The sequence below is a fragment of the Ascaphus truei genome, chromosome 20 (genome assembly GCF_040206685.1).
Source record: "Ascaphus truei isolate aAscTru1 chromosome 20, aAscTru1.hap1, whole genome shotgun sequence".
Classification (NCBI taxonomy): Eukaryota; Metazoa; Chordata; class Amphibia; order Anura; family Ascaphidae; genus Ascaphus; species Ascaphus truei.
Genome location: NC_134502.1, coordinates 27,478,749 through 27,503,205, shown reverse-complemented (window position 1 = coordinate 27,503,205; position 24,457 = coordinate 27,478,749). Strand labels below are relative to the sequence as shown.

The 24,457-nt window shown below is 43.8% G+C and overlaps 1 protein-coding gene across 3 annotated transcripts in view; it reads right to left on the bottom strand.

Moving 5' to 3' along the window:
- Nucleotides 1–23,638, bottom strand: part of LOC142470828 (complement C3-like) — a 108,714-nt gene extending 85,076 nt beyond the window's left edge. Inside the window, exon 1 of one of the 3 annotated variants that reach the window (XM_075577599.1) lies at nt 23,617–23,638. Coding sequence is in view for 2 of the 3 variants with exons in the window: in XM_075577596.1 (XP_075433711.1) it covers nt 19,659–19,736 (78 nt within the window). In the remaining variant the exon portion in view is untranslated. Of the gene's footprint in view, nt 1–16,976; nt 17,293–19,658; nt 22,177–23,616 lie in introns of those variants that run through there. The other 2 variants (XM_075577596.1, XM_075577597.1) reach the window with 2 other exon arrangements.
- Nucleotides 23,639–24,457: the final 819 nt, after the last annotated feature.

Here is a 24,457-nt window from a genome sequence, read left to right as displayed (position 1 = left end):
GAGAAAGAGGGTCTTCTCCTAGTATGTAATACGAGAGGAGAAAGAGGGTCTTCTCCTAGTATGTAATACGAGAGGAGAAAGAGGGTCTTCTTCTAGTATATAATAAGAGAGAAAAGAAAGAGGGTCTTCTCCTAGTATATAATACGAGGAGAAAGAGGGTCTTCTCCTAGTATATAATACGAGAGAGAGGAGAAAGAGGGTCTTCTCCTAGTATGTAATACGAGAGGAGAAAGAGGGTCTTCTCCTAGTATATAATACGAGAGGAGAAAGAGGTTCTTCTCCTGGTATATAATACGAGAGGAGAAAGAGGGTCTTCTCCTAGTATGTAATACGAGAGGAGAAAGAGGGTCTTCTCCTAGTATGTAATACGAGAGGAGAAAGAGGGTCTTCTCCTAGTATATAATACGAGAGAGGAGAAAGAGGGTCTTATCCTAGTATATAATACGAGAGAGGAGAAAGAGGGTCTTCTCCTAGTATATAATACGAGGAGAAAGAGGGTCTTCTCCTAGTATATAATACGAGGAGAAAGAGAGTCTTCTAGTATATAATACGAGAGAGGAGAAAGAGGGTCTTCTCCTAGTATATAATACGAGAGGAGAAAGAGGGTCTTCTCCTAGTATATAATACGAGAGAGGAGAAAGAGGGTCTTCTCCTAGTATATAATACGAGGAGAGAGTCTTCTAGTATATAATACGAGAGAGGAGAAAGAGGGTCTTCTCCTAGTATATAATACGAGAGGAGAAAGAGGGTCTTCTCCTAGTATATAATACGAGAGAGGAGAAAGAGGGTCTTGTCCTAGTATGTAATATGAGAGGAGAAAGAGGGTCTTCTCCTAGTATATAATACGAGAGGAGAAAGAGGGTCTTCTCCTAGTATATAATACGAGAGAAGAAAGAGGGTCTTCTCCTAGTATGTAATATGAGAGGAGAAAGAGGGTCTTCTCCTAGTATGTAATACGAGAGGAGAAAAAGGGTCTTCTCCTAGTATATAATACGAGAGGAGAAAGAGGGTCTTCTCCTAGTATATAATACGAGAGAAGAAAGAGGGTCTTCTCCTAGTATGTAATACGAGAGGCGAAAGAGGGTCTTCTCCTAGTATATAATACGAGAGGAGAAAGAGGGTCTTCTCCTAGTATATAATACGAGAGAAGAAAGAGGGTCTTCTCCTAGTATGTAATACGAGAGGAGAAAGAGGGTCTTCTCCTAGTATATAATACGAGAGAGGAGAAAGAGGGTCTTCTCCTAGTATGTAATACGAGAGGAGAAAAAGGGTCTTCTCCTAGTATATAATACGAGAGAAGAGGGTCTTCTCCTAGTATGTAATACGAGAGGAGAAAGAGGGTCTTCTCCTAGTATATAATACGAGAGAAGAAAGAGGGTCTTCTACTAGTATATAATACGAGAGAAGAGGGTCTTCTCCTAGTATGTAATACTAGAGGAGAAAGAGGGTCTTCTCCTAGTATATAATACGAGAGAGGAGAAAGAGGGTCTTCTCCTAGTATGTAATACGAGAGGAGAAAAAGGGTCTTCTCCTAGTATATAATACGAGAGAAGAAAGAGGGTCTTCTCCTAGTATATAATCCGAGAGAGGAGAAAGAGGGTCTTCTCCTAGTATGTAATATGAGAGGAGAAAGAGGGTCTTCTCCTAGAATATAATACGAGAGAGGAGAAAGAGGGTCTTCTCCTAGTATGTAATATGAGAGGAGAAAGAGGGTCTTCTCCTAGTATATAATCCGAGAGAGGAGAAAGAGGGTCTTCTCCTAGTATGTAATATGAGAGGAGAAAGAGGGTCTTCTCCTAGAATATAATACGAGAGAGGAGAAAGAGGGTCTTCTCCTAGTATGTAATATGAAAGGAGAAAGAGGGTCTTCTCCTAGTATGTAATACGAGAGGAGAAAAAGGATCTTCTCCTAGTATATAATACGAGAGGAGAAAGAGGGTCTTCTCCTAGTATATAATACGAGAGAAGAAAGAGGGTCTTCTCCTAGTATGTAATACGAGAGGAGAAAGAGGGTCTTCTCCTAGTATATAATACGAGAGGAGAAAGAGGGTCTTCTCCTAGTATATAATACGAGAGAAGAAAGAGGGTCTTCTCCTAGTATGTAATACGAGAGGAGAAAGAGGGTCTTCTCCTAGTATATAATACGAGAGAGGAGAAAGAGGGTCTTCTCCTAGTATGTAATACGAGAGGAGAAAAAGGGTCTTCTCCTAGTATATAATACGAGAGAAGAAAGAGGGTCTTCTCCTAGTATATAATCCGAGAGAGGAGAAAGAGGGTCTTCTCCTAGTATGTAATATGAGAGGAGAAAGAGGGTCTTCTCCTAGAATATAATACGAGAGAGGAGAAAGAGGGTCTTCTCCTAGTATGTAATATGAGAGGAGAAAGAGGGTCTTCTCCTAGTATATAATCCGAGAGAGGAGAAAGAGGGTCTTCTCCTAGTATATAATACGAGAGAGGAGAAAGAGGGTTTTCTCCTAGTATATAATACGAGAGAGGAGAAAGAGGGTCTTCTCCTAGTATATAATACGAGAGGAGAAAGAGGTTCTTCTCCTAGTATATAATACGAGAGAGGAGAAAGAGGGTCTTCTCCTAGTATGTAATACGAGAGGAGAAAAAGGGTCTTCTCCTAGTATATAATATGAGAGAAGAAAGAGGGTCTTCTCCTAGTATATAATCCGAGAGAGGAGAAAGAGGGTCTTCTCCTAGTATGTAATATGAGAGGAGAAAGAGGGTCTTCTCCTAGTACATAATACGAGAGAGGAGAAAGAGGGTCTTCTCCTAGTATGTAATATGAGAGGAGAAAGAGGGTCTTCTCCTAGTATATAATACGAGAGGAGAAAGAGGGTCTTCTCCTAGTATATAATACGAGAGGCGAAAGAGGGTCTTCTCCTAGTATATAATACGAGAGGAGAAAGAGGGTCTTCTCCTAGTATATAATACGAGAAGAGAAAATAGTGCAGTATATTTTTTTAACTCATAAAGGTAATAAAAAAAATGCACTTGCAAAACGGAAAATAAATACAGGCAGTAGGACCTCCCAGGGTCCGTGTAAGCTATCAACGCCGTCCTGGAGATCGCGCCATCCATCTCCTCCACCGGCCTCTCCTCCCGAGTGACGTAAGGGATCCCACTAAGACATATCAGTTAACTACCATCCCTCCTTTTGGAAGGTAAAGATATAGGGAATTTTATATGAAAATGAGTGTCACGGGAGACCAGGACTAATACTAATAGGATCAATAATCGCCAGATAGAACACGAGAGTTTATCAAATTAATTTATTGGAAAAGTATACCCACAACTATACAAAACACACAAACATCACACATACCAGCGAATTATACCTAATGGCTAACAAAATGATTAGAAACAATCCGCAGGCATTGATGAAGGATAGATCAAGCCAAATTAACCTTATTAGTTTCTTTGAGGAGGTAAGTAGGAATTTAGAGCAGGGTAATGCAGTTGATGGGGTCTGCTTAGATTTTGTGAAGGCTTTTGATACACTGGCACACGAGAGGTTAGTGTGCAAAATAAAGCAAATTCGCCTCGGTAAAAATATTTGCCATTGGATTGAAAACTGGTTGAAGGACAGACAACAGAGGGCCGGATACGTCAAACCGCGTTAACCTAAAAATGCGGTATTATGGCCGCAGAAAAGTGCAATTATTTTTACCGTGCGGTTCATCAACGTTGCGCTGCCACAAATATCGCACTTTTTAATCAGCCGCGTTAAAAATATTGGACATGTTAAAAAAAATTGTCGGAATAGCCCATTTTTTGGGTTATAAGTTCCCAATATTTACAGGAACGTGGTTAGCGCTAGAAATAACGCACTCTTTTTAATCCCCCTACTCCAGGCTGGGGTTAACCCTATCTTTCCCATGTATATAATGTCCAATCAATGGCCAATGATACACAGATGTAGCCAGACTTATATCTAAGTGTCCCCAGATACCGCGCACGTCCTCCCCTGTCACTCTGTGTAGCGAGCAGCACTGTGCCGCTATTGTGCTGCTTGAACTTTGTGATCAGACGGAATTTGTATTTGTGTTGCTGCACTTCAGTCCATGTCCGCCAGGTGGCGCACTGAACCTCTTTGCCTACGGGACTCTGAATGCTACAGTGCAGTTCATTGTCTGAAGCAGGTGCCTTAGTTGGATATAAATGTATGCGTGTGTCTGTTTAATGGCCTTGTACTGTCAATACTGTATCTAATGTTGGTGTTTCACATTGTATTAAAACCCACTATGCATTTAACGGAATCTGTGTCAGACATTAACTTCATTTCTGTGTGTGGCATGGGATTAGATAAGATTGTAAGCTCTTCGGAGCAGGGACTCCTTTTCCTAAATGTCACTTTTATGTCTGAAGCACTTCTTCCTATTATGTGTTATTTGTATTATTTGTTATTTAAATGATTGTCGCATATATTACTGCTGCGAAGCACTGTGTACATTAATGGCGCTATATAAATAAATACTGAAGAGAAGAATGATAAATTGCTGCACACTATTATAATCAGAAAAAAGGGGATACAACTACCGATGCTCCTGGTTCAGGATTCTCTGTATCAATCCAGGGTATAACGAAGGGAAGACAACGAGGGCATGGAATAGGTGATCAAATATTACTTTTGATACATAACCGTAAATATTAACCCCTTCGTAGCTGTTTGGTCAGCTTCATCTATCAGACTTAAATGATGAATCAGACACTACTTCTGAACTACTGCACGTTTTGCCTTCATTGCAAGAACTGTCAGAGATGGCAGTCACCAAAGAGCGGTCTCGCTGCAAGTCTGCTCCCCGTCAGAGACGGTTTAGCTTCAAGTCTGTCTTCTGTAAGAAATTATTTTGCTCCAAGTCTGCAATCCTTAAGAGACAAGATCACTTCAAGTCTGTTTTCCATAAGATGTTCCCTACAAAACCTGGTAAAAGATCGTCTGGAGAACGTCCCTTGAGAGGGGGGGGGGAGAGTAATGTCAGGGACATCTCTGACAGGATCTGGTCCTTCATTCCCCCATCCGGCAGTTCTCCCTCTCGGCCACCGGGACTGCTCAATGTCAGGGACATCCCTGACAGTGTCTGGTTGTTCCTGCTCCCATCCGGCAGTTCTCCCTCTCGGCCATCGGGACTGCTCAATGTCAGGGACATCCCTGACAGTATCTGGTTGTTCCTGCTCCCATCCGGCAGTTCTCCCTCTCGGCCACCGGTACTGCTCAATGTCAGGGACATCCCTGACAGTGTCTGGTCCTTCATTCCCCCACCCGGCAGTTCTCCCTCTCGGCCATCGGGACTGCTCAATGTCAGGGACATCCCTGACAGTGTCTGGTTGTTCCTGCTCCCATCCGGCAGTTCTCCCTCTCGGCCACCGGGACTGCTCAATGTCAGGGACATCCCTGACAGTGTCTGGTTGTTCCTGCTCCCATCCAGCAGTTCTCCCTCTCGGCCATCGGGACTGCTCTTCTGCCTGCCAGTTCCTAGACTTTCTGAAACCTGCTATTCCTGATCACCTGCACCTATCCCTTTCCGTAACTAAGCCCTATATAAACCTCCCCTTTCCTTCACACGCTTGACTGTTTATACTGCTCCTTACCTGTTCCCGTCACCTGCCCGGACTTCTGTGTGTGACCCCCCGACTACACCTCTTGCTGAATGCCCCAGACTTCTGCGTGACCCCGACTATGAACCTTTGCTGCCTGCCCCGGACTTCTGCGTGTGATCCCGACTTCAAACCTTCAAACTTTGCCGCCTGCCTTGATCCCCGCTTGTGACCCCAACTTCGTCTTCTCTACCAGCCCTGCTGTTCCAGCTGCTGGGATCCTATTCTGCGGTAGCCACTTCAGAGACACTACCATTGCTTTTATGATAACCTTCGAAGGTCCCTTTTTGTAACCGAAAAACTCCTCTGTTTAAAACTTTGACATAACATCCCTACCTGGGCCACAGATAATTAATCACTTGAACAATTCCTAAACAACCTGAAGAAGGTTGTTAAAAAGGTTTCTATATAAAGGACGTGATAACTTTCCGGACCTTGCGGGGCTCTTCACTAGCTTCCAATCTTCATTCTGAAGTTCTACGATTAATATTTCCGGCCTCCACTCCTCAGAAGAAGCTCGGGCTGTAACGTTCTATGGGGCTACACTTCTGCTCATGCTGAAGAGCTCTCAGGTGACTACATTGTATGTCAACCTTTATTGCCGAAATGTATTCTTGGGGTTCTTCTTTTTCCGACCGGATATCTGAGAAAGCGGAAAAGGAGTATCCGGAGCGGCAGCAAAGATGGTGAAGAAACCCAGGTGGTCAAAGGTAAAAAGGCTTTGTTGGTGCAGGCAAACTAGACAACAAAGTCCAGTCTCCCTCCTACGCGTTTCACGCCGCAAGGTCGCTTTGTCAAGGAGTGAGAATCCAGGAAGCGCGCTGCAGAGGATACGTGGGAGTTTTCAGCATTGCTACAGACGCTGCTCACACGCAGCCGCCAGGACCGGCATAGCACTCACATTGCTTTCGCTCGACATAGCACATTTGGATTGGGGTGATCAGTCACAGAGGTAAGATGTTATCTTTCCTTACCTCCGTGTCCCCCTTCACATGCTAGGCGTACTCCGCACTACTAATTCCCTCACGGCAACATCATACACAGATAAGACTCTGTGCCAGCACTTCCCCAGAGCGCAGGACAGCATCACATTCTTTACGGATATCTGAGAAACATGGTATTATTTTGCTTTACAAATAAGATACCCCGTAGTTCGGGAACGCTATGTTGCCTTTGCCGTTGTTTTTAGAAAATATTTAACATCTTCTTTTAAATGTCCCCAGCATTCCACCCAGCTTTTATCTAGGCCCCAAAATTCATTCGTTTCTGTAGACGGTGATGTCTCTTTTGCAACTCAGTCTGGTCTCTTGCAGACGGCATATTTCCTGTATACTGACAGCAAAATATCACTCTCTGAAATTCAGCTAAAGACATTGTTGCAGGGTACATGCAACCACTCGTGGGTTTCTTAAAAAGGCTTATTTATTGAGCCTTAAAAATATGGCACACAAAAACAAAACAGCTTCTTTTCAGCATGTAGAACAAACAGAAAATAAGTCCTGAGCGGGGCTCTGCCCATTTTCCAACAACGGCTGTTCAGATTCCAGCGTAACAGTACATCAGAATAGCATAGTGAAGACAGACCTTAGCAGTAGTTCTCCCTCAGTATGTCAGTGTCTCACTGGTTCAGACAGGCTGCATGTGTGTGCAGTCTGGGGTTTTTAATGCTCCTTGATGAGGCAGCTGGGACCAGACTAATTGACAAGAGCTTCCCAGCTGAATGTCAACCCGGTCACTGCTGCACTGCAGACCTAAACATATGTCTGCCAGGCATAGGGCTGGTGATGTTTATTCACCCTGTCACCTATTTTGGGGCCTGGACAGAAATCGTGTCAAAACTGGCCGAGTGTCTCGTTATTGGAAGACGATGGGATGTTACGCTACAATAACGTGAGGTTAAGCCTGTTCTAATATGATGTATGTTGGCCGTTGTTGTTGCCTCTAATTAGCTTTGCGGATATTCATTAAACATCAGTAAATAAAACATCCGCTTCTGTTTTAGGTAATCTCACGATATCAGCCCGGATTTAATGGAGCTTTGTGGTTTTAACCTTGTTTGAGGGTGACCACCTGAATGCGGATCATCAGGGACAGTTTCGGACCCAAAAAAAACGTAGTGCAAAAAATAGCACCAGGTTTATCAAAGAGAAATCCCCATTAAAATGAATAAAGTTCTTTTTTTCTTTAATAAATAGTTTGCTATTTATTTGCGCCTGTTTTGCAGGGAGACTTTGATACATAATCCCATGACTCTTCAAATCAGCAATCCCCCATTTCTTTTCACAGACTTAGAACCGAGGGGGTCCCCTGGATCCCCAGCACCATACCATCTTTAGCTCCCGGGGACACCCTCTCCTCCACTTGCTTTTTAACTTGTCTTTGTCCTCTCTCCCATTCAGGAAATAAAAATGGTCGGTAAATCAACCTTGGTCCCGCAGATCAATAGGATGCTGCCACGTCATCACTCCGATGCTTCCTATTGGTCGACTGCAATGGCTATCTTTAGTATTCAGGAAGTACACTGGCAACTGAAGTGGTAAGAATCTCGGGAATCGGATGGGGCCCCGCAGCTAATAGAGGAGCGTGGTTTCAGCTTCGGGAAAACTCCCCAATTCTAATTCTGTGGCAGAATCAATATGAAAAAATCACTATTATATTATTAAAAATGGCTGTGATTGCTGCTTTAAAGACACACATTTTAAAATAAACGGATTATGTGTGAAGGGGGAGGTTGGTTTCCTGTTAGGGGTTTGCAGGCAACGTACCAATTTCTCAGGAATGCTGGCAGTGTTTTTATTATTCAAATCCCATCACAAATCTCTTAGTGACGCCTCCTGATGATACTACCCCCTTCCGAGACATAAACAGGATTTAAGTAGGTACACAAATCCTGCGCTCCTCCCAAATTGGCTTGCAATTTATTCGGGAAATTCTACATTTCGATCCTAACTCTTTTTAGAACAAAAGGAGTCAGCCTACAATGAGCAGCCACTTTGCCTTCTTGTTTCAACATTGTCGCTCATTCCCTCTAGCTGGTAAGCGCTCGCAAGCAGGGCCCTCATTACCTCTCGGTATCTGTTTGCGCATGTTTGTCCTTATTTGTATGTAACTCTGTTTATGTCATTATCAAATCTCTGTACCGCCATTGTAAAGCGCAGAGGAATATGTTGGCAAATAAACAACAATAAGAATTTAGTTGCATCTTTTGAGCGAAAAATTATGTAAGGGGTGCATCAAGATGGACGCATTAATCTGTAGCTCGGATTCAGGGTGGCAACACACAAGTTTTCAGCGATTAAAAACAAAATGGACCAGAATATAACTCCAAGTCCCACATAATGAACCCCGATAGCCTGCAATTATGCTACCAAAAAAAACCAGGAGAAATACCAATAGAGGAGTTTCTGGACTTTTTCAGAAAATGACCTGTCGGCAAATGCTGTCCGAGATGGCGCCTCAGCATGCAGCGGATCTGAATCAGAAATCAAGGTGGATCAAGGCCCACCATTTTCTACAAAACAAGACATTGAGGATCTATATACTAGACTGAAAATCGGCTTTCCAGCTGGAGGTCCAAAAAGCAGTTAAGGAGATAAGAGGAGATCTAATCCGTCTGGAAGAAAGGGCAGACGTCCTCGAGACCCAGGTGATGGAGCTCGGTGAACTCCAAGATGCTACGACAAAGGACATAACATCCTTGAAAGAACAGAGATCGCAGAGCTCTATGAGAGACAGGAGGACCAAGTAGGGTGGGAATGAGATGGTCCAGTTGGTCCAAATAAGGACCAGCAGCAACAGAGATAGATCCCCTCAGGCTACAGGGGTTGAATCACCAGATCTAGGAGCGTCTTCAGAGGTGCTCCAAACAGGCCCCTGAGGTACTTTCATCCCCGCTAGGTGATCATGAACTTTCTGCTGGACTTTAGGTGCCTGTCGCTGGAGGTTAAGTAAGAGCATGACTGTTCTCTATAAAAAACACACACACCGGTACCTTGATGGTCCATAGATGCTTGGACACAGTCAGAAGTTCTACCACAATGCGAAAGCTGCTCCATCTTAAGGCTAAGCATGTGTTTAACAAGGTTCTGTCTAAAGCCCGTAGCTCAAGAATTCCACACAAAGAGTTGGAGATGGACAATTGAAGTTAGACAACCCCATTTTGTCCCTGCGTCCCCCTTGCCCTACCTCCCCCCGTACACCTCCATTGGCTTGTCCCTGAATAACAGGTGAATGCCTATGTTACAGGGGAAGGAACAGACACTCCACTAAAAGGCCTAGATCGTTCAACTGTCCCATATTACATTTTGGGCACATGCGGTGGGCCCCCTACAGAAATAAATTGCCCCTCCAAATGGAGCCGACAGATCTCTGCTACACTTCCACCCCTCATATATAAATATAGCACTAAAGCCTTAAGGGCATGGTGGGTGAGGGGGAGGTAAAGTTTATAAGTTCACAAGTTATCAAGTACGTTGATCAGAGTATTGGTTTCCCTGGATCCGAAAGTGAAACACTGTATGGTACATAACGTACTGGTTTTTGTCTTGACCCATGTCGATAATAATAAAAGACATGGATCATGCTTGCCTGGGACCCTTTACAGGCTCAGGTACTTTTGTTTTCTTTAATGTATTATGTATGTTTTGTTAATATGCTGTTTTGTCAGTTACATCTTACCTTCCACTCATGTTCCACTATGATCACAACCATTGGTCTCCTGCAGTGCTATAAAGATGGGTGTGCCTGGGTACTGCCTTGTGTCAAACTGAATATCACTGTAAATAACAACTACCGTGTCTGTGACAGCCCTTAAAATAATGTCCCATAATGTAAAAGGCCTCAAAAGCCCTAACAAGCGCAGGTTAGCATTCTCCAACTACAAAAGAGAAGCGGCAGACATAATATTGCTACAGGAAACTAATTTCTTTAAAAGATCTCAACCTACCTTCTTTAACAAGCAATACTCACAGTTCTACCTCTCACCGGCCACCATTAAAAAAAGGGGTGTTGCAGTCCTAATTAATAATAATACATCCTTTCAGGTAGACACAATGAAAACAGATAAAGAAGGGTGCTTTATTGTCCTGGTTGGTATGCTTGGTGGGGTTCAGGTGACCCTAATAAATGTATACGCTCCCAATTCTGCTAAGATGCTCTTCTTTGAGAAAATGTTTGATAGCATCAAGGAAGCTCGCAAGGGGGTACATTATTATGGGGAGAGGGGCATTTTAATCAGGTACTCAACTCGAAACGAGGTAGATCTAGGACCCTTGGAGCTGCGGTGATGAAGTCAACCACAAAAGAATTCAAAACCTTCTCCAAAATGCTAACAGAGTTACAAGTAGTAGACATATGGAGAATACTTCACCCCATAGAACGAGACTACATATTTTATTCCCCCGCTCCCAGGTCTCCATTCTAAATGTAGCGGCTCCCAGAATGATTTGTCGATGCAGATTAACTGAATCTATACTCAGCATCTCTGACGTTATGGGACAAGTGGGACAGGAGATCAAAAACTTTTCCAAAATTAATAGTGCATGTAAAGTGCCCTGCCCGGTGGTTTGGGAGGCTCACAAAGCTGTAATCGGAGGGACGATAATTAAGCTGGCCTCTCATAGAAAGAGAACGAGACTTAGGAAGATCGAAGAACTTTCTGTGGAACTACTGTATCTACCCTAGAACATAGACACAAACAGAACCCATCAGAGGAGAATCTAGCTAAGACTATCATAATTAGAGGCGAGCTAAATTTATGCTTAACAAACTAGGTGGAAAAGGCCATGAGATTAACATCCCAGAAATATTATGAGAGAGGGAATAAGGCCTAATATATAGCCTAATCTTAGGTTAGCCACTTTCTTAAAGTCCTGCTATCTCACGTAATTAAAGCCCAAACAGATGGCGAAACTTATCAACCTATCTCTTGTGAAGCGACGGTGATCATGAAACTCAAACATGTAAAATCCCCAGGTGCAGAGGGTTTCTCCAACCAATATTATAACAAATTCTCTAGCATTCTCACAGATTTGCTGATTCTTTTTAGTAAATTCCTGGATGATACTCCGATTCTAGCTACCATGTCATCGGCGAACTTAATGCTTATTCTCAAGAAGGGGGAGGATCTAGCGAATTGTGCGAGCTACCACCCCATCTCCCTTATAAATATGGACATCAAACTATTCTCAAAAGTACTAGCTAAAAATTTAAATGAGTTTATGTCATTACTGGTTCCATCATGACCTGGTGAGCTTTATCACTACCAGACATGCTTTGGATTATGTGGGTCGAATAGCTGACCTTACCCACAGGATTAACACTGATGGTACTCCAGTCCTGTTGCTGTCATTGGACACTGAGAAGGCCATCGATAGACTGGACTGGAGCTTCCTTTTCTCCGTCCTAGGGACCATGGGTTTCTCAGGAAGATTTCTAAAAGATGGTTCGCTGTTTGTACGATTCTCTCTCAGCCAGGGTACGATGTGCAGGTCTACTTTCTGAGGCAGTTCACATAATGAATGGCACCAGACAAGGGTGTCCCCTGTCACCTCTATTGTTCGCTCTGTCTATTGAGCCTCGGACGGCTAATATCAGATTGAACAAGGACATATCGGGAATGATGTAGAGAAAAAAGAATACAAAGTATCGCTATTTGCGGACAATGTATTCCTAACTATTTCAAAACCCTTGACATCTCTCTCCAACTAATTTCAAGTCCTGGAGAACTTGGTACACTACCAATTCCAGTTTTAACCAGAAGATGTAAGAGACCTCCAATCCCACATTGCTAGATTTATATGGGGTGGAAGACAACCCAGGAAAAATAGGTTGGTTATGCACCGACTTGATGAAATACTACCCTATTTCCTCGATTCTAAGACGCCATCGATTCTAAGACGCATCCCTATTTCAGCCATGTGCAAATGGGGGGAAAAGGTGCGTCTTAGAATCGAGGAAATACGGTATTATGCATCTCAACTCGGACAGGTTATTTTATGGAATTCCAGGAGAGAGTCGAGGAGATGGGTATATAGAGAAGTCTCAGTCCAGCCCAGCAAATATACTCTCTCCCCGGTGGATCATCAAAACAGATAGACCCCCGGGGGGGCGTCATCTCACTCAGTGATTAGGCATTCTCTAGCCCTATGGGACTGTCTAAAATGTAAGTACAAGCATACAATTTAACAATTGGACAGGACCCCACACCTTGATCATCTGAAAGTTTAACCGGGGGTCCCAAGGGAGCCTTCCAGGTGTGGAGAAAAGGGGGCATTAAAAGAATTACATATATGGTATCAATTGCTGCCATAAAAACATTCCCCGATTTACAAGTGAAGAAAAAACTAACCTCTTCAAAAATATTTAGATACTTACAATTAAAGCATGTCATTATGCAATACTATTTAAATCATGATCCCCCCCCCCCTCTTCAACGGGGGTTTAAAATGTTTAATGATCGATATTTAAATAAGATCTCGCTTTCTAGTATCTACCGCATTGTACTATGTGCAGGGGGGAATGGGAAACAAGGCTATATCATCAAATGGGAGGAAGAGCTGGGAGAACACTTAGAGGACGATGACTGGCAAGATATATGTGAGCCAGCCGCTAAAAGTTCAATTTATATGACGATCAAAGACAATTCGTACAAGCTGCTCTTAAGATGGTACGTGACTCCGGTCCGATTGTACGCCATAGACAAGTCCCACTCCCCTACATGCTTCAGAGGATGTGGCTAAAATGGGTGCCTAACGCACATCTGGTGGTCATGCCCTGTGATGGTAACATCCTGGAAACAGATATTTCGGTTAATAAATTCTCACCCGAATTTAAATGTAAATATAAGACCAGATCCATTTATCGCTTTATTGGGTAAATGGATACTGAATATACCTAAACACCATTTGAAGCTCGGAACCCATCATTTATCTTCAGCAACGTGCTGTATCGCAATACCAAGGAATAAAAAGGAAGCCCCATCCGTGAGTAGTTTTAAATGTAGGATCAGGCACGTTTCAGTAATGGAAAAACGTACAGCCTTCTTAAGGGAGAAATGCCATAAATATGCGCAGGTATGGGAACCGTGGTTAAATTCCGAGGGCAGACAGGACCTGGGTGTAGACTTGGCTCTGGTATAGTCTCTCTCCCGGCTGGAAAACATCACCTCTATTATGATAGAGGACGTTGCGAAGATATGGTGGATAGACCTACACAAAATGGAATCAACGACTAGGAGGTGATTAAGCCCCCCCCCCACACACACACACTCAACCCCCTCCCCCCTTCTGTATCTGTTTTAGTCCTATCTGCTGTCTTTCCTTTGTTTACCTGATATCCATACTACATTTCATTACTAGTGGCTGGCCTCGAATGTTGGATCCCACCATCATTTCTCGATATGCATGCTTGTACAGTCGAGGACATTTGGTCATGGCCGACTTGCCGCAACCAAATCTCCGCTGGTGTTTAGCTACCCACCTCACTGTCGGCCACATCGCCGCCAAGGTAAGTCCCTAACTTTACCCCTTAGCCTAAAAACCCTAATCTTAACCCCTAATACTCATGCTACCCCCTACGATAAAAAAATTAACCCCTTACCTTAAAAACCTTAACCCCTTACCTTAAAAACCTTACCTAATTCCGTACCCTAAAAACCTAACCCTTTACTCAAATACCCTACCCTAAAAATCTAACCCTTTACCCTAATCCCCTACACTAGAAACCTAACCCCCTACCCTAAAAACCTAACCCTTTACCCTAAAACCCCTATCCTTAAACCCCCCTTAAGCGGCTGCGGATCCCTCTGTAGCCGAACGCCGGCGTATACTTTGTCGCGGCGAGACACTCACGACCAAATGTCCCATTCGCTGTGTATTTATATTATTTGACTGTGTATTATATTGTATAATTATTTAATTACAGGCTTTACCCGTCTTTGTTCTGTATCTCATTAAAATTGCATCTAAACTATATGCAATCAGCCTATAAATCGAGCCAACCCCATGCTTTAACCCTGTTTGAGGATTGGTGTTTACACCAGCCCCACACAAAGGGCATCATCTCCAGAATGTATCAAAGTCTATCCTCTATTAAGAGCAATCAAACCCCCGACAAATATATGGTATCCTGGGAAAAAGATCTTAACGTCTGTATAGATCTCGATACCTGGAAAGACATATGGGAAGCTGCCTCCAAAAATTCATTGTGCGTTGTATTAAAAGAGAATATTTACAAGTTAATATACAGATGGTACATGACTCATGCCAGACTGCACTCTTTTCTCCCAGGGGTCTCCCCACTGTGCTGGCATGGTTGTGGTGAAGTGGGGAATATTCTGCATATATTCTGGTCATGTCCCAAAATCCAACAAACATGGACGGAAGTGTTCACCTTAATACACAAGATCCTAGAAATCACTGTCCCACATGACCCAGTATATATATTGTTAGGCAAGCCAATAGCCAACATCCCCCGGAAAAAAGCTAGAGTACTAGCCCAAATGCTAAATGCCACACGGTGTACGATTGGCAAAAATTGGAAACAACCTGCCCCCCCATCCTTAAACCAAATAAATAATAAAATCTGGCATATAGTTTATATGGAAAAACTCTCAGCCTATCTGAACGGCTCTACCTCGCGATTTTCTGAGATTTGGGCCCCCTGGTTTCGCCATGCAGGTATATCACCATATATAGATTAGAATACTCGGAACAGAGTGATACATGTGGTAACTAAATTGTTGTGTACAATGCTATATTTTTGCAAATGCTTCCCCTCCCCCTCCCCACCCCCCCCTTTTTATCTGTTATATGTTTTGTTTATTCTTATTTTGTATGGAAAACTGCTCAATAAAAATTTAAGTAATAAAAATAAAAATTTGCATCTAAACAAATAGTAAAAAAACACAAACGATTTCAGCCTGCCAACGCCGTCACGCTAAACTCCATTTTAGCAGGTACCTACACTACACGCATAAGATTTCTTATTGTGCGGCAGAATAAACATCGTGACATTGCGAATTGCACACATATAGGGTGTTTAGCGCCTTTTATTGCACACCATTTTTTGCACAATTGTACACATCAAGTCACTATATATTTGATTGAGTTAGCACTTATAGGGTGTTTAGCGCCTTTTATTGCACACCATTTTTGCACAATTGCGAATTGTGTGACAGTGCTTAAAGGGTCAAATGAATGAAGCATTTATGCTACAGTATCTGACATTCGTTGCAATTAAAACTGGCAAAACCCAGCAACGAGACGCGGGCACGCATGCACGCACACGCAGAGGGTTTTATACCCATTAGCAGTGTGGAAAATTGCCACGGAGCGTAATTAATTAGAGGCCTTAATAACTTTTTGATCAAGAGGAGTCCTCTCCCGTTCCCCTGCCCGCTACATACCCTCCCACATTTCGCAGATGAAAAATGGCGCACGTAAATTTTAAGCAAAACCCATTACTGATGTTAATGCAGCAGTTCCCTCAAATACTACATTTAATAATTAATAATAATTGTTTTCTTCTGTTACCACCTTTTAACAGGTCTTTTTTCCTTTTTTTTTTTTAAATAGGACTCCAACCCCCCCCCCATCATAAACACCCCTAAACCCTCCTCACAGACCCCACCATCATTCAAATAGACCCTAGAACCCCCTCATATAGACCCCAACACCCCTCATAAGGCCATCACCACTCATAGACCCCCAACTCCTCTCATATAGACCCTAAACAAGGGGTGAGGTCATCACGCAGCTACGTGATACCGTGACGACGGACACCCATTCTTCTTCTCACTTTTAAAGCTTTACACTCTTCTGCCCCTCCTTACATCTCAGCCCTAATTTCTCGTTATGCACCATCCAGACTCTTGCGTTCTTCTCAAGGATGTCTTCTTTCTACCCCCTTTGTATCTAAAGCCCTCTCCCGCCTTAAACCTTTCTCACTGACTGCCCCACACCTCTGGAATGCCCTTCCCCTCAGTACCCGACTAGCACCCTCTCTACCCACCTTTAAGACCCACCTTAAGACACACTTGCTTAAAGAAGCATACGAATAGCACTGTGGATATTCTGAACACACGATACATAAAGCTTGGCCCCCTGCAGACGCACTTACCAGAACTCCCTCCTCCTGTCTCTGTACGTTCTCCCTACCTACCAATTAGACTGTAAGCTCCTCGGGGCAGGGACTCCTCTTCCTTAATGTTACTTTTATGTCTAAAGCACTTATTCCCATGATCTGTTATTTATATCATCTGTTAATTATTTGATTACCACGTGTATTACTACTGTGAAGCGCCATGTACATTAATGGCGCTATATAAATAAAGACATACAATACAATGCTCCCGGAAGCTGCCATCCCCTTACCTCCACAAGGACGCCAACTCTAAACTGCATCCTCCGCTTTCAACAACTGCTGGCTGGACTGCTTTCCTGATCAGACCTGGGACTGTGAGATGGTGGGGTCCTGGTTTTTCAGGATCCGACCCTCTGTGGAAGTGTCCTTTTGGATGTGGGGATGACTGGATCTATATGATCCCATTTTATTGTAATTGTTATTTGTTCCTTTTCTATACATTTTATTGTGCTGGAACTGATTTTGTTTTTCTTTTTGCGCCCTTTTTTTATTTGTTTGTTTTATAGACCCTAAACAACCTCATATAGACCCCAAACTTCCCAAATATAGACCCTCAATGCCCCTCATATAGACCCCAACACCCCTCAAAGACCCCAATGCCCGTCATAAGGCCATCAACACCACTCATAAACCCCTAACTCCTCTCATATAAACCCCCGACAAGCCTCATACAGACCCCCAAACAGCCCTCATATAAGCCCTCAATGCCCCTCATACAGACCCCCAAACATCCCTCATATAAACCCTCAATGCCCCTAATATAGAATCCCCAACGACACTCATACAGACCCCCCACTTCTCAGACCCACACCTCCTCTCAAATAGACCCCCAACATGCCTCATACAGATCCAAACAACCCTCATATAGACCCCAAACATCCCTCATATAGACCCCCAATGCCCTCAATATAGAATCCCCAACGCCCCTCATATAGACTCCCCAACATCCCTAATATAGAATCCCCAACATCCCTCATAGACTCAACAAATATATTCGGGGTCAATACAAGCTTTCAAAACAACTATTCTTCCCAAGGGCAGGACAAATGACACCCTTCATATAGAAGTCCCAACGCCCCTTGTGATAATAGGCTCTATCTATATTCAGTATTCTACCACTTCGGCGCACAAAAGGTTAATTTGAGTTATAAGTTACATCTCAAAAATACATGTTTTTGGTTTATTAACGTGAAATAATTTCTGGTGTTGAGCCTGAATGACCCCTGTCTGTTTTATGTGTTGTCTAAAAGTGCGGTTATCTATGAGAACTTTGATCCGTAAATTGTCAACCAGAGCTTAACTTGGGGTTACCATTTATGGCCCACTAAAATGATATGTGTATATTATGGAGGTGTTGTGACAGTACCCATACCTACAAGAGTCCCGGGGTGTAATCCTCAAAGGGGACCCTACATTCCTGAATTGCCCCCCTTTGAGTAGCAGATAAAGGTGAAAACAGGGTAACCATTTAGTCGAAGGTCTTTACTAAATATACAGAGCACAAAACATATCACACCGCTCACTCTTAAATATTAAATAATCTTCAAATAATATTATTTTCCAGTGTCTATTTAATGACACAAATGAGTGCTACCAATGTACAGTAGTTAATGGCTATAACAATTTGAATGAAGACATGACTAGGTCACAAGATCATTCACAGAAGGTACATTTTTGGTGCACATCACAATAACAATTTTTCATTTTTTTGTGAATACATATAGTGAAAAACCAAGGTGAAAAGGTAAAAAATGATAATAAAATATTATTAAAACTAACACGTAGTGCTGATGTTACTGATTCCGACCAACTTGTATAATAACAATAGTAGATGTGACTCCACAAAACTGTGAGGTATAGGTGCTTCGATGTGCCAATCACAATTATATCCTCCTGCTAGATATTCTCAAATCAAGATGTACACCTCACAGTTAGTGGCAGTGAAGTCACTAATACAATTTAATTAATAAAAAAATGTCATTGCATGTATCAAATGAATATTCTATGTGCCACAATAGGATATTGGCATAGCAAACCGTGTATACCAAAGTCGCAAGAGCAATCAAATAAGCAAAATACTCATCAGAGAAGTGAGGATGCACAGTAAGTGAAGGGGAATCCCTGAGCAACTAAACTATCATATGAAAGCTACTTGCTTTCAAGCAGCACAGCTCTAACATCGCTGTCCACTTGTACTGGGAGTCCCTATGACTAGTGAAAGGCTGTATATATAGAATTGTTCACAACTGGCAACCAAACACTCCGTAAAATAACCGCAAATCTCTGCACAATACTTAGCTGATAGCCGCTTGGACTCTGCTCCGTTAGCGGTACACAACGCTGCTCAAGCACTCATGCAATAGACCGGCTGTAGCGGAATCAGCTGCACCACGTGATGTGACGTCACCACGTCACAATGTCATAGGGACTCCCAGTACAAGTTGGGTTGGCACATCGAAGCACCTATACCTCACAGTTTTGTGGAGTTACATCTACTATTGTTATTATACAAGTTGGTCGGAATCAGTAACATCAGCACTACGTGTTAGTTTTAATAATATTTTATTATCATTTTTTACCTTTTCACCTTGGTTTTTCACTATATGTATTCACAAAAAAATTAAAAATTGTTATTGTGATGTGCACCAAAAATGTACCTTCTGTGAATGATCTTGTGACCTAGTCATGTCTTCATTCAAATTGTTATAATCTTTACTAAATATAAAAGATATTCTGGATCTGATCTGATTCACAAGAATAACGAATATATCTTTGTGATATTTGAAATCGGACGGAGTAAATGGTGCTAAGCAATCCACGATTGTGAGGGTGCAACGGTCAGGTATGTGTTTGCCCCTCAAAATTAGGAGTAGCTCTCTCAAGACAAATCTCTACGCCTGTGGCAAACTCACCTGAGCGCAATAAAGTGGGTCCCATTCTTTTAGGTAATGTAGAAAGAATGTTATGGGGGTAAAGTTATACTCAGGCATTTTAAATTAAAAAAAAAAAAAAACTATTTTCACCCCCCAAGCCTTAAAAATTTAATTAGAGAGTGAGAGGGTAACATTCTTATAAGGGGGGATTATGTGAAAGGAGAGGAAGGGGGGGGGCGGGGGGATTTGAGTGAGATAGAAGGGGGAATTGAGTGAGAGAGGTGGGGGGGATTGAGTGAGAGAGGTGGCGGGAAATTGATAGTGGAGAAGTGGGGATTTAGTGAGAGTGGAGTAGAGGGCGTATTGAGTGAGAGAGGAGGGGGAATTGAGTGAGAGAGGAGTTGGAATTGAGTGAGAGAGGAGATGGGTGAATTGAGTGAGTGGTGAAACATAGCCAAAAAGGGCCTATAATGTTGAAGGAGATGATCAAATAAAATGGAGGAAAGATGTGCTTGGTCATACACCAGGCACAGAAAATAGGGCGTGTGATGGGCTTAACCCTTTATTCTCTAGCCCTGCTACCCCGTTCCATCACAATATCCAATTCCCCCTCATAACTATTTTACCTCGGTAACTGAACAAATATATATATATATATATTACTACTATAACTGTCTTGTATATGTATTTTACCTCAGGAACTGCCCCACATATTATCTATGTTATCTCAGTAAGTGCCCATCACATCTATTTTACCTCAGTAACTGCCCCTCACATCTATTTTACCTCAGTAAGTGTCCCTCACATCTATTTTACCTCAGTAACTGACCCTCACATCTATTTTACCTCAGTAATTGCCCCGCACATCTATTTTACCTCAGTAATTGCCCCACACATCTATTTTACCTCAGTAATTGCCCCCTCACATCTATTTTACCTCAGTAACTTCAAGAGGAAAAAAAGAGAATGGAAAAAGGATCATCCTACAATAACTGAACGATGATACTAATTGAATGAGTGCAGGTGTCCAAGGTGGAAAAACCCTAAGCCACCTAAGTAGAAAACTGAAGCCAGAACAAAGAAGATACTGCACACCAATAGAAGTAACACACAATATATTAGAATGAAAATAGAGTACACAATGGTACAAGATAGAAAAATATTAAAGCCACAAGGCAAATATCCTTGGACAATTGCAAAAAATAGAGAACACAAACAGAATTGCAACATACCCTTGGGGTATAGATCGGCATAACATTTTGGGGCACTGCCCCTTCCGCACATGCCACCCACAAATTGATCCTATTAAAAGCCGGTTAAATACCACCCAGGGTGGGAAGCTAACACCAACAAAAACACCTTCCCCCTCTTCCTGGTGTCATCGCACCGGCGACGCCTCTTACGCAGAGGACCACAGGACACCACTCCCACCATCCACCCAGTCAATCCAACAAGAGCACCTCCCACCATCACACCAACGCCGCCATGGCAGCCGCATCCCGGCAACGGAGACTACAAACCCATCCCTCTCTTGTTGTATACTACGCGCTGATAACAAACTGGCTGCTTAACTGCAATTACTATAGATGTCAACAGCACAGCGTATTAGTGAGAACAGGTAAACAGTGATTGCGAAGTCTCAACGTCTACAATGGCAAACATTAAAACCAACCGTATTCCCAAGGCAGGAACTTGCACACAATGAAAAAAGTTTTGGGGAGGGGGAAGCCAAAACACCACTTAAAAAAGGAACTACAAAAAGATAATAGACTGAATAATAAAGAAAAAATTATATTCTCAAGAAAGGCAATTAAAGAAAAAAAAAGGTTTAGTCAAATTGTTTTAATTAATTTCAAAGAAAGATCGAGACCATCACCCAAACAGGGAGAAAAACATCCTTTTTCCTAAATATCAAATGGTATAGGGATTGAGATCATGATACATAATGATAGGGAGAACATTTCTATCAAGGGTTAAAATATAAATCCATGAAGCAGGAGAGAAGATTGAGCAGGTGAGGGGTGCATATATCCTTAATGTATATTCAAACTCATCAACTGATATATCGAGGGGGGGGTAAATGGAGACCATATCTTTATAATATGCGGACATCATCTTCCGCAGGCTATAACATGGACCAAATATAGCCATCATATCTCAATTCTCTCTATGATGACAAGTGGAATCGAAGCCACCTCCGTAGCCTCGGTATAGAGTATCCACCCATCATGCACGACCTTCACCATGCGGCATGGGTGGACATCTGAGAGACGAGAGGGAGGAACATCACGCCGCACGTAAAAAACTCGGGCCTCGCGTACCGCGACCGTCCCCTCCCAAGAACTCTACTCTTCTGAAACGATGTGCCGGGCCGTAGCCCCACAGAACCTTCTGATTGTATACGGTAATTTATAGAAAGCAATTAGGGTCCAAATCCTCATTCACTCCTTGAGGGAATACAGTTTTGCAAATGGAATCTCAATTGACTTGTGTTATGACCGTGGGCCACCAAATGTCATGCCACATGTGACATCTCCTCCTTCCTTCTAATACAGTGGTGATCAACATGATGCACACCCCAAACCCATCTCTCCCCCTCCCCACGCCCCTCTCCCACCCACTCCACACCCCTTTCCCACCCCCTACACCCCTCTACCTCCTCACACCCCTCCCCCCTCAAGCCTCTCCCCCCCCCACACCCATCTTCCCTACCCCACCCTTCTTCCTCCCCCCATCCCCTTCTCCCCCCCACACAACCCTATCACCCCCCCCCCACACACACACACAACCCTATCGCCCCCCCCCCCACACCTCCCCAATCCTACCCCCCCCCACCCCTCTTCCCTCTCTCAACTCTCACTCCCGCCCCTCTTCTAGTTTCGCCCCCCGCATGGTTGTGCTACAGGCGGGAAGTTAGGAGGAAGGGGCCAGGATGGACTGAGGAGAGAGGAGGCTGAGGGCCGCGGGGGGAGGGGAGGTTGCTTGTTGCCAACCAGTGGTCCAATAGCCCGCTTGTATTCAGTCAACTGATTTTGAATTTTTGGGCAGTTTCACCCACATATAATAAACCACATGGGCATTTTCAAGTGTAAACTGCAAATTTAGGCTGAGATTACAGTACGTGTGCGACGTGAACAACAGGCAGAATCCCTATTAGGCCGCTCCTAATGCGCGCCCACGTTTTGAAAAGACAAAAAAAAAAAAGGTATTTTGAAGCGACCGCCGAGTCACGTGAGCGGTTCAGCCGACCACGGTGAACCATCCTGGCGTTGCATCCGCCACCCCTCCCCAATCGCTGGAAGCTGAATTCACCCATCGCCCCAGCGCGGACTACAATCTTAGCCTAGGGCCGCGCCTATAGTGCCCGCGATGTCACCCGTCGCCGCTAGCGAAAGTGGTATTTCTCTTTGCGGCAGCGTCGCGGGCGACCCGGGCATTGATTGGTTCAGGGGCTGTCACATGAGGCGACAGCCCCTGAAAAATCAAATATTCCCGGCTTCCGAAAATCACGTCGCCACGTCGCTGTCGCGCTTACTATAAGCGCACACGGCGGCGACAATGCATTTGTTTTCGGGCGATGTCGCGTCGCCGGCACTATAAGCGCGGCCTTAGTCACGTGTAAAGAAGTCCCTGATGGGAATCACCTTTCTATTTTACCTCAGTAACTGCCCCTCATATCTACTTTACCTCCGCAGTTGCCCCCCCTCATATTTATATCACCTCAGCAATTGCCCCCCCTCATATTTATATCACCTCAGCAATTGCCCCCTCATATTTATATCACCTAAGCAGTTGCCCCTCATTTATATCACCTCAACACTTGCCCCCTCATATCTACTTTACCTCAGCAGTTGCCCCCTCATATTTATATCACCTCAGCAGTTGCCCCCTCATATTTATATCACCTCAGCAGTTGCCCCCTCATATTTATATCACCTCAGCAGTTGCCCCCTCATATCTACATCCCCTCAGTAACTGCCCCTCATATCTATTTTACCTCAGCAGTTGCCCCCTCGTATCTATATCCCCTCAGTAACTGCCCTCTGCATTCTCCTAGCTATTATGGTATGTTTCCACCCTCGGCTGTGTTCCTTTATTGCCCCTGCTTATTGCCCTTTGCCCCGTCTCTCTGCAGGTACCGCCCGCCAACGCCAAAGGGAGGGTGCGCCAGCTACCCTCATCTAAAATGGCCGCCCTGCGGTGGTTCAACATTCCGCCCTAAACTAAAATGGCCGCTCAACTGAGTGACTAGGCAACTCTGTCCCTCGATCTAAAATGGCCGCCCCCCCTCCGCCTCTCTTTGCCCACACCCAACATGGCCTACCCGCCGTGCCAATCGCCGTACCCTGCCCTGAAGCAACATGGCCGCCGCGAGCGTCAGACCGCGCCCCGCCCGGCCCCGCCCACCCGACGTCACACCGTATATAAAGGCGCGGGCGCAGTGCCGTGGACGCGCAGAAGGTTCGGGATCGCGGTGCAGTCGGAGTCAAGTTAGCAGCAGTAGCGGGACAGCAACAAAGGCCGGAGACATGAGAGAGATCGTGCACCTGCAGGCGGGGCAATGCGGCAACCAGATAGGGGCAAAGGTGAGCGGGGCTTGCACTGTAATATACAGGGAGGGGATCTCTTAATATACAGGGAGGGGATCTCTTAATATACAGGGAGGGGATCTCTTAATATACAGGATGGGGATCTCTTAATATACAGGATGGGGATGCTGCCCTGCAGAGCTTACACTCTAATATACTATGTGCATATATATATATATATATATATATATATATTCCAAGGCCATACTTGAAAATGAGGTAACTCAATATAATATTGGAATATATATA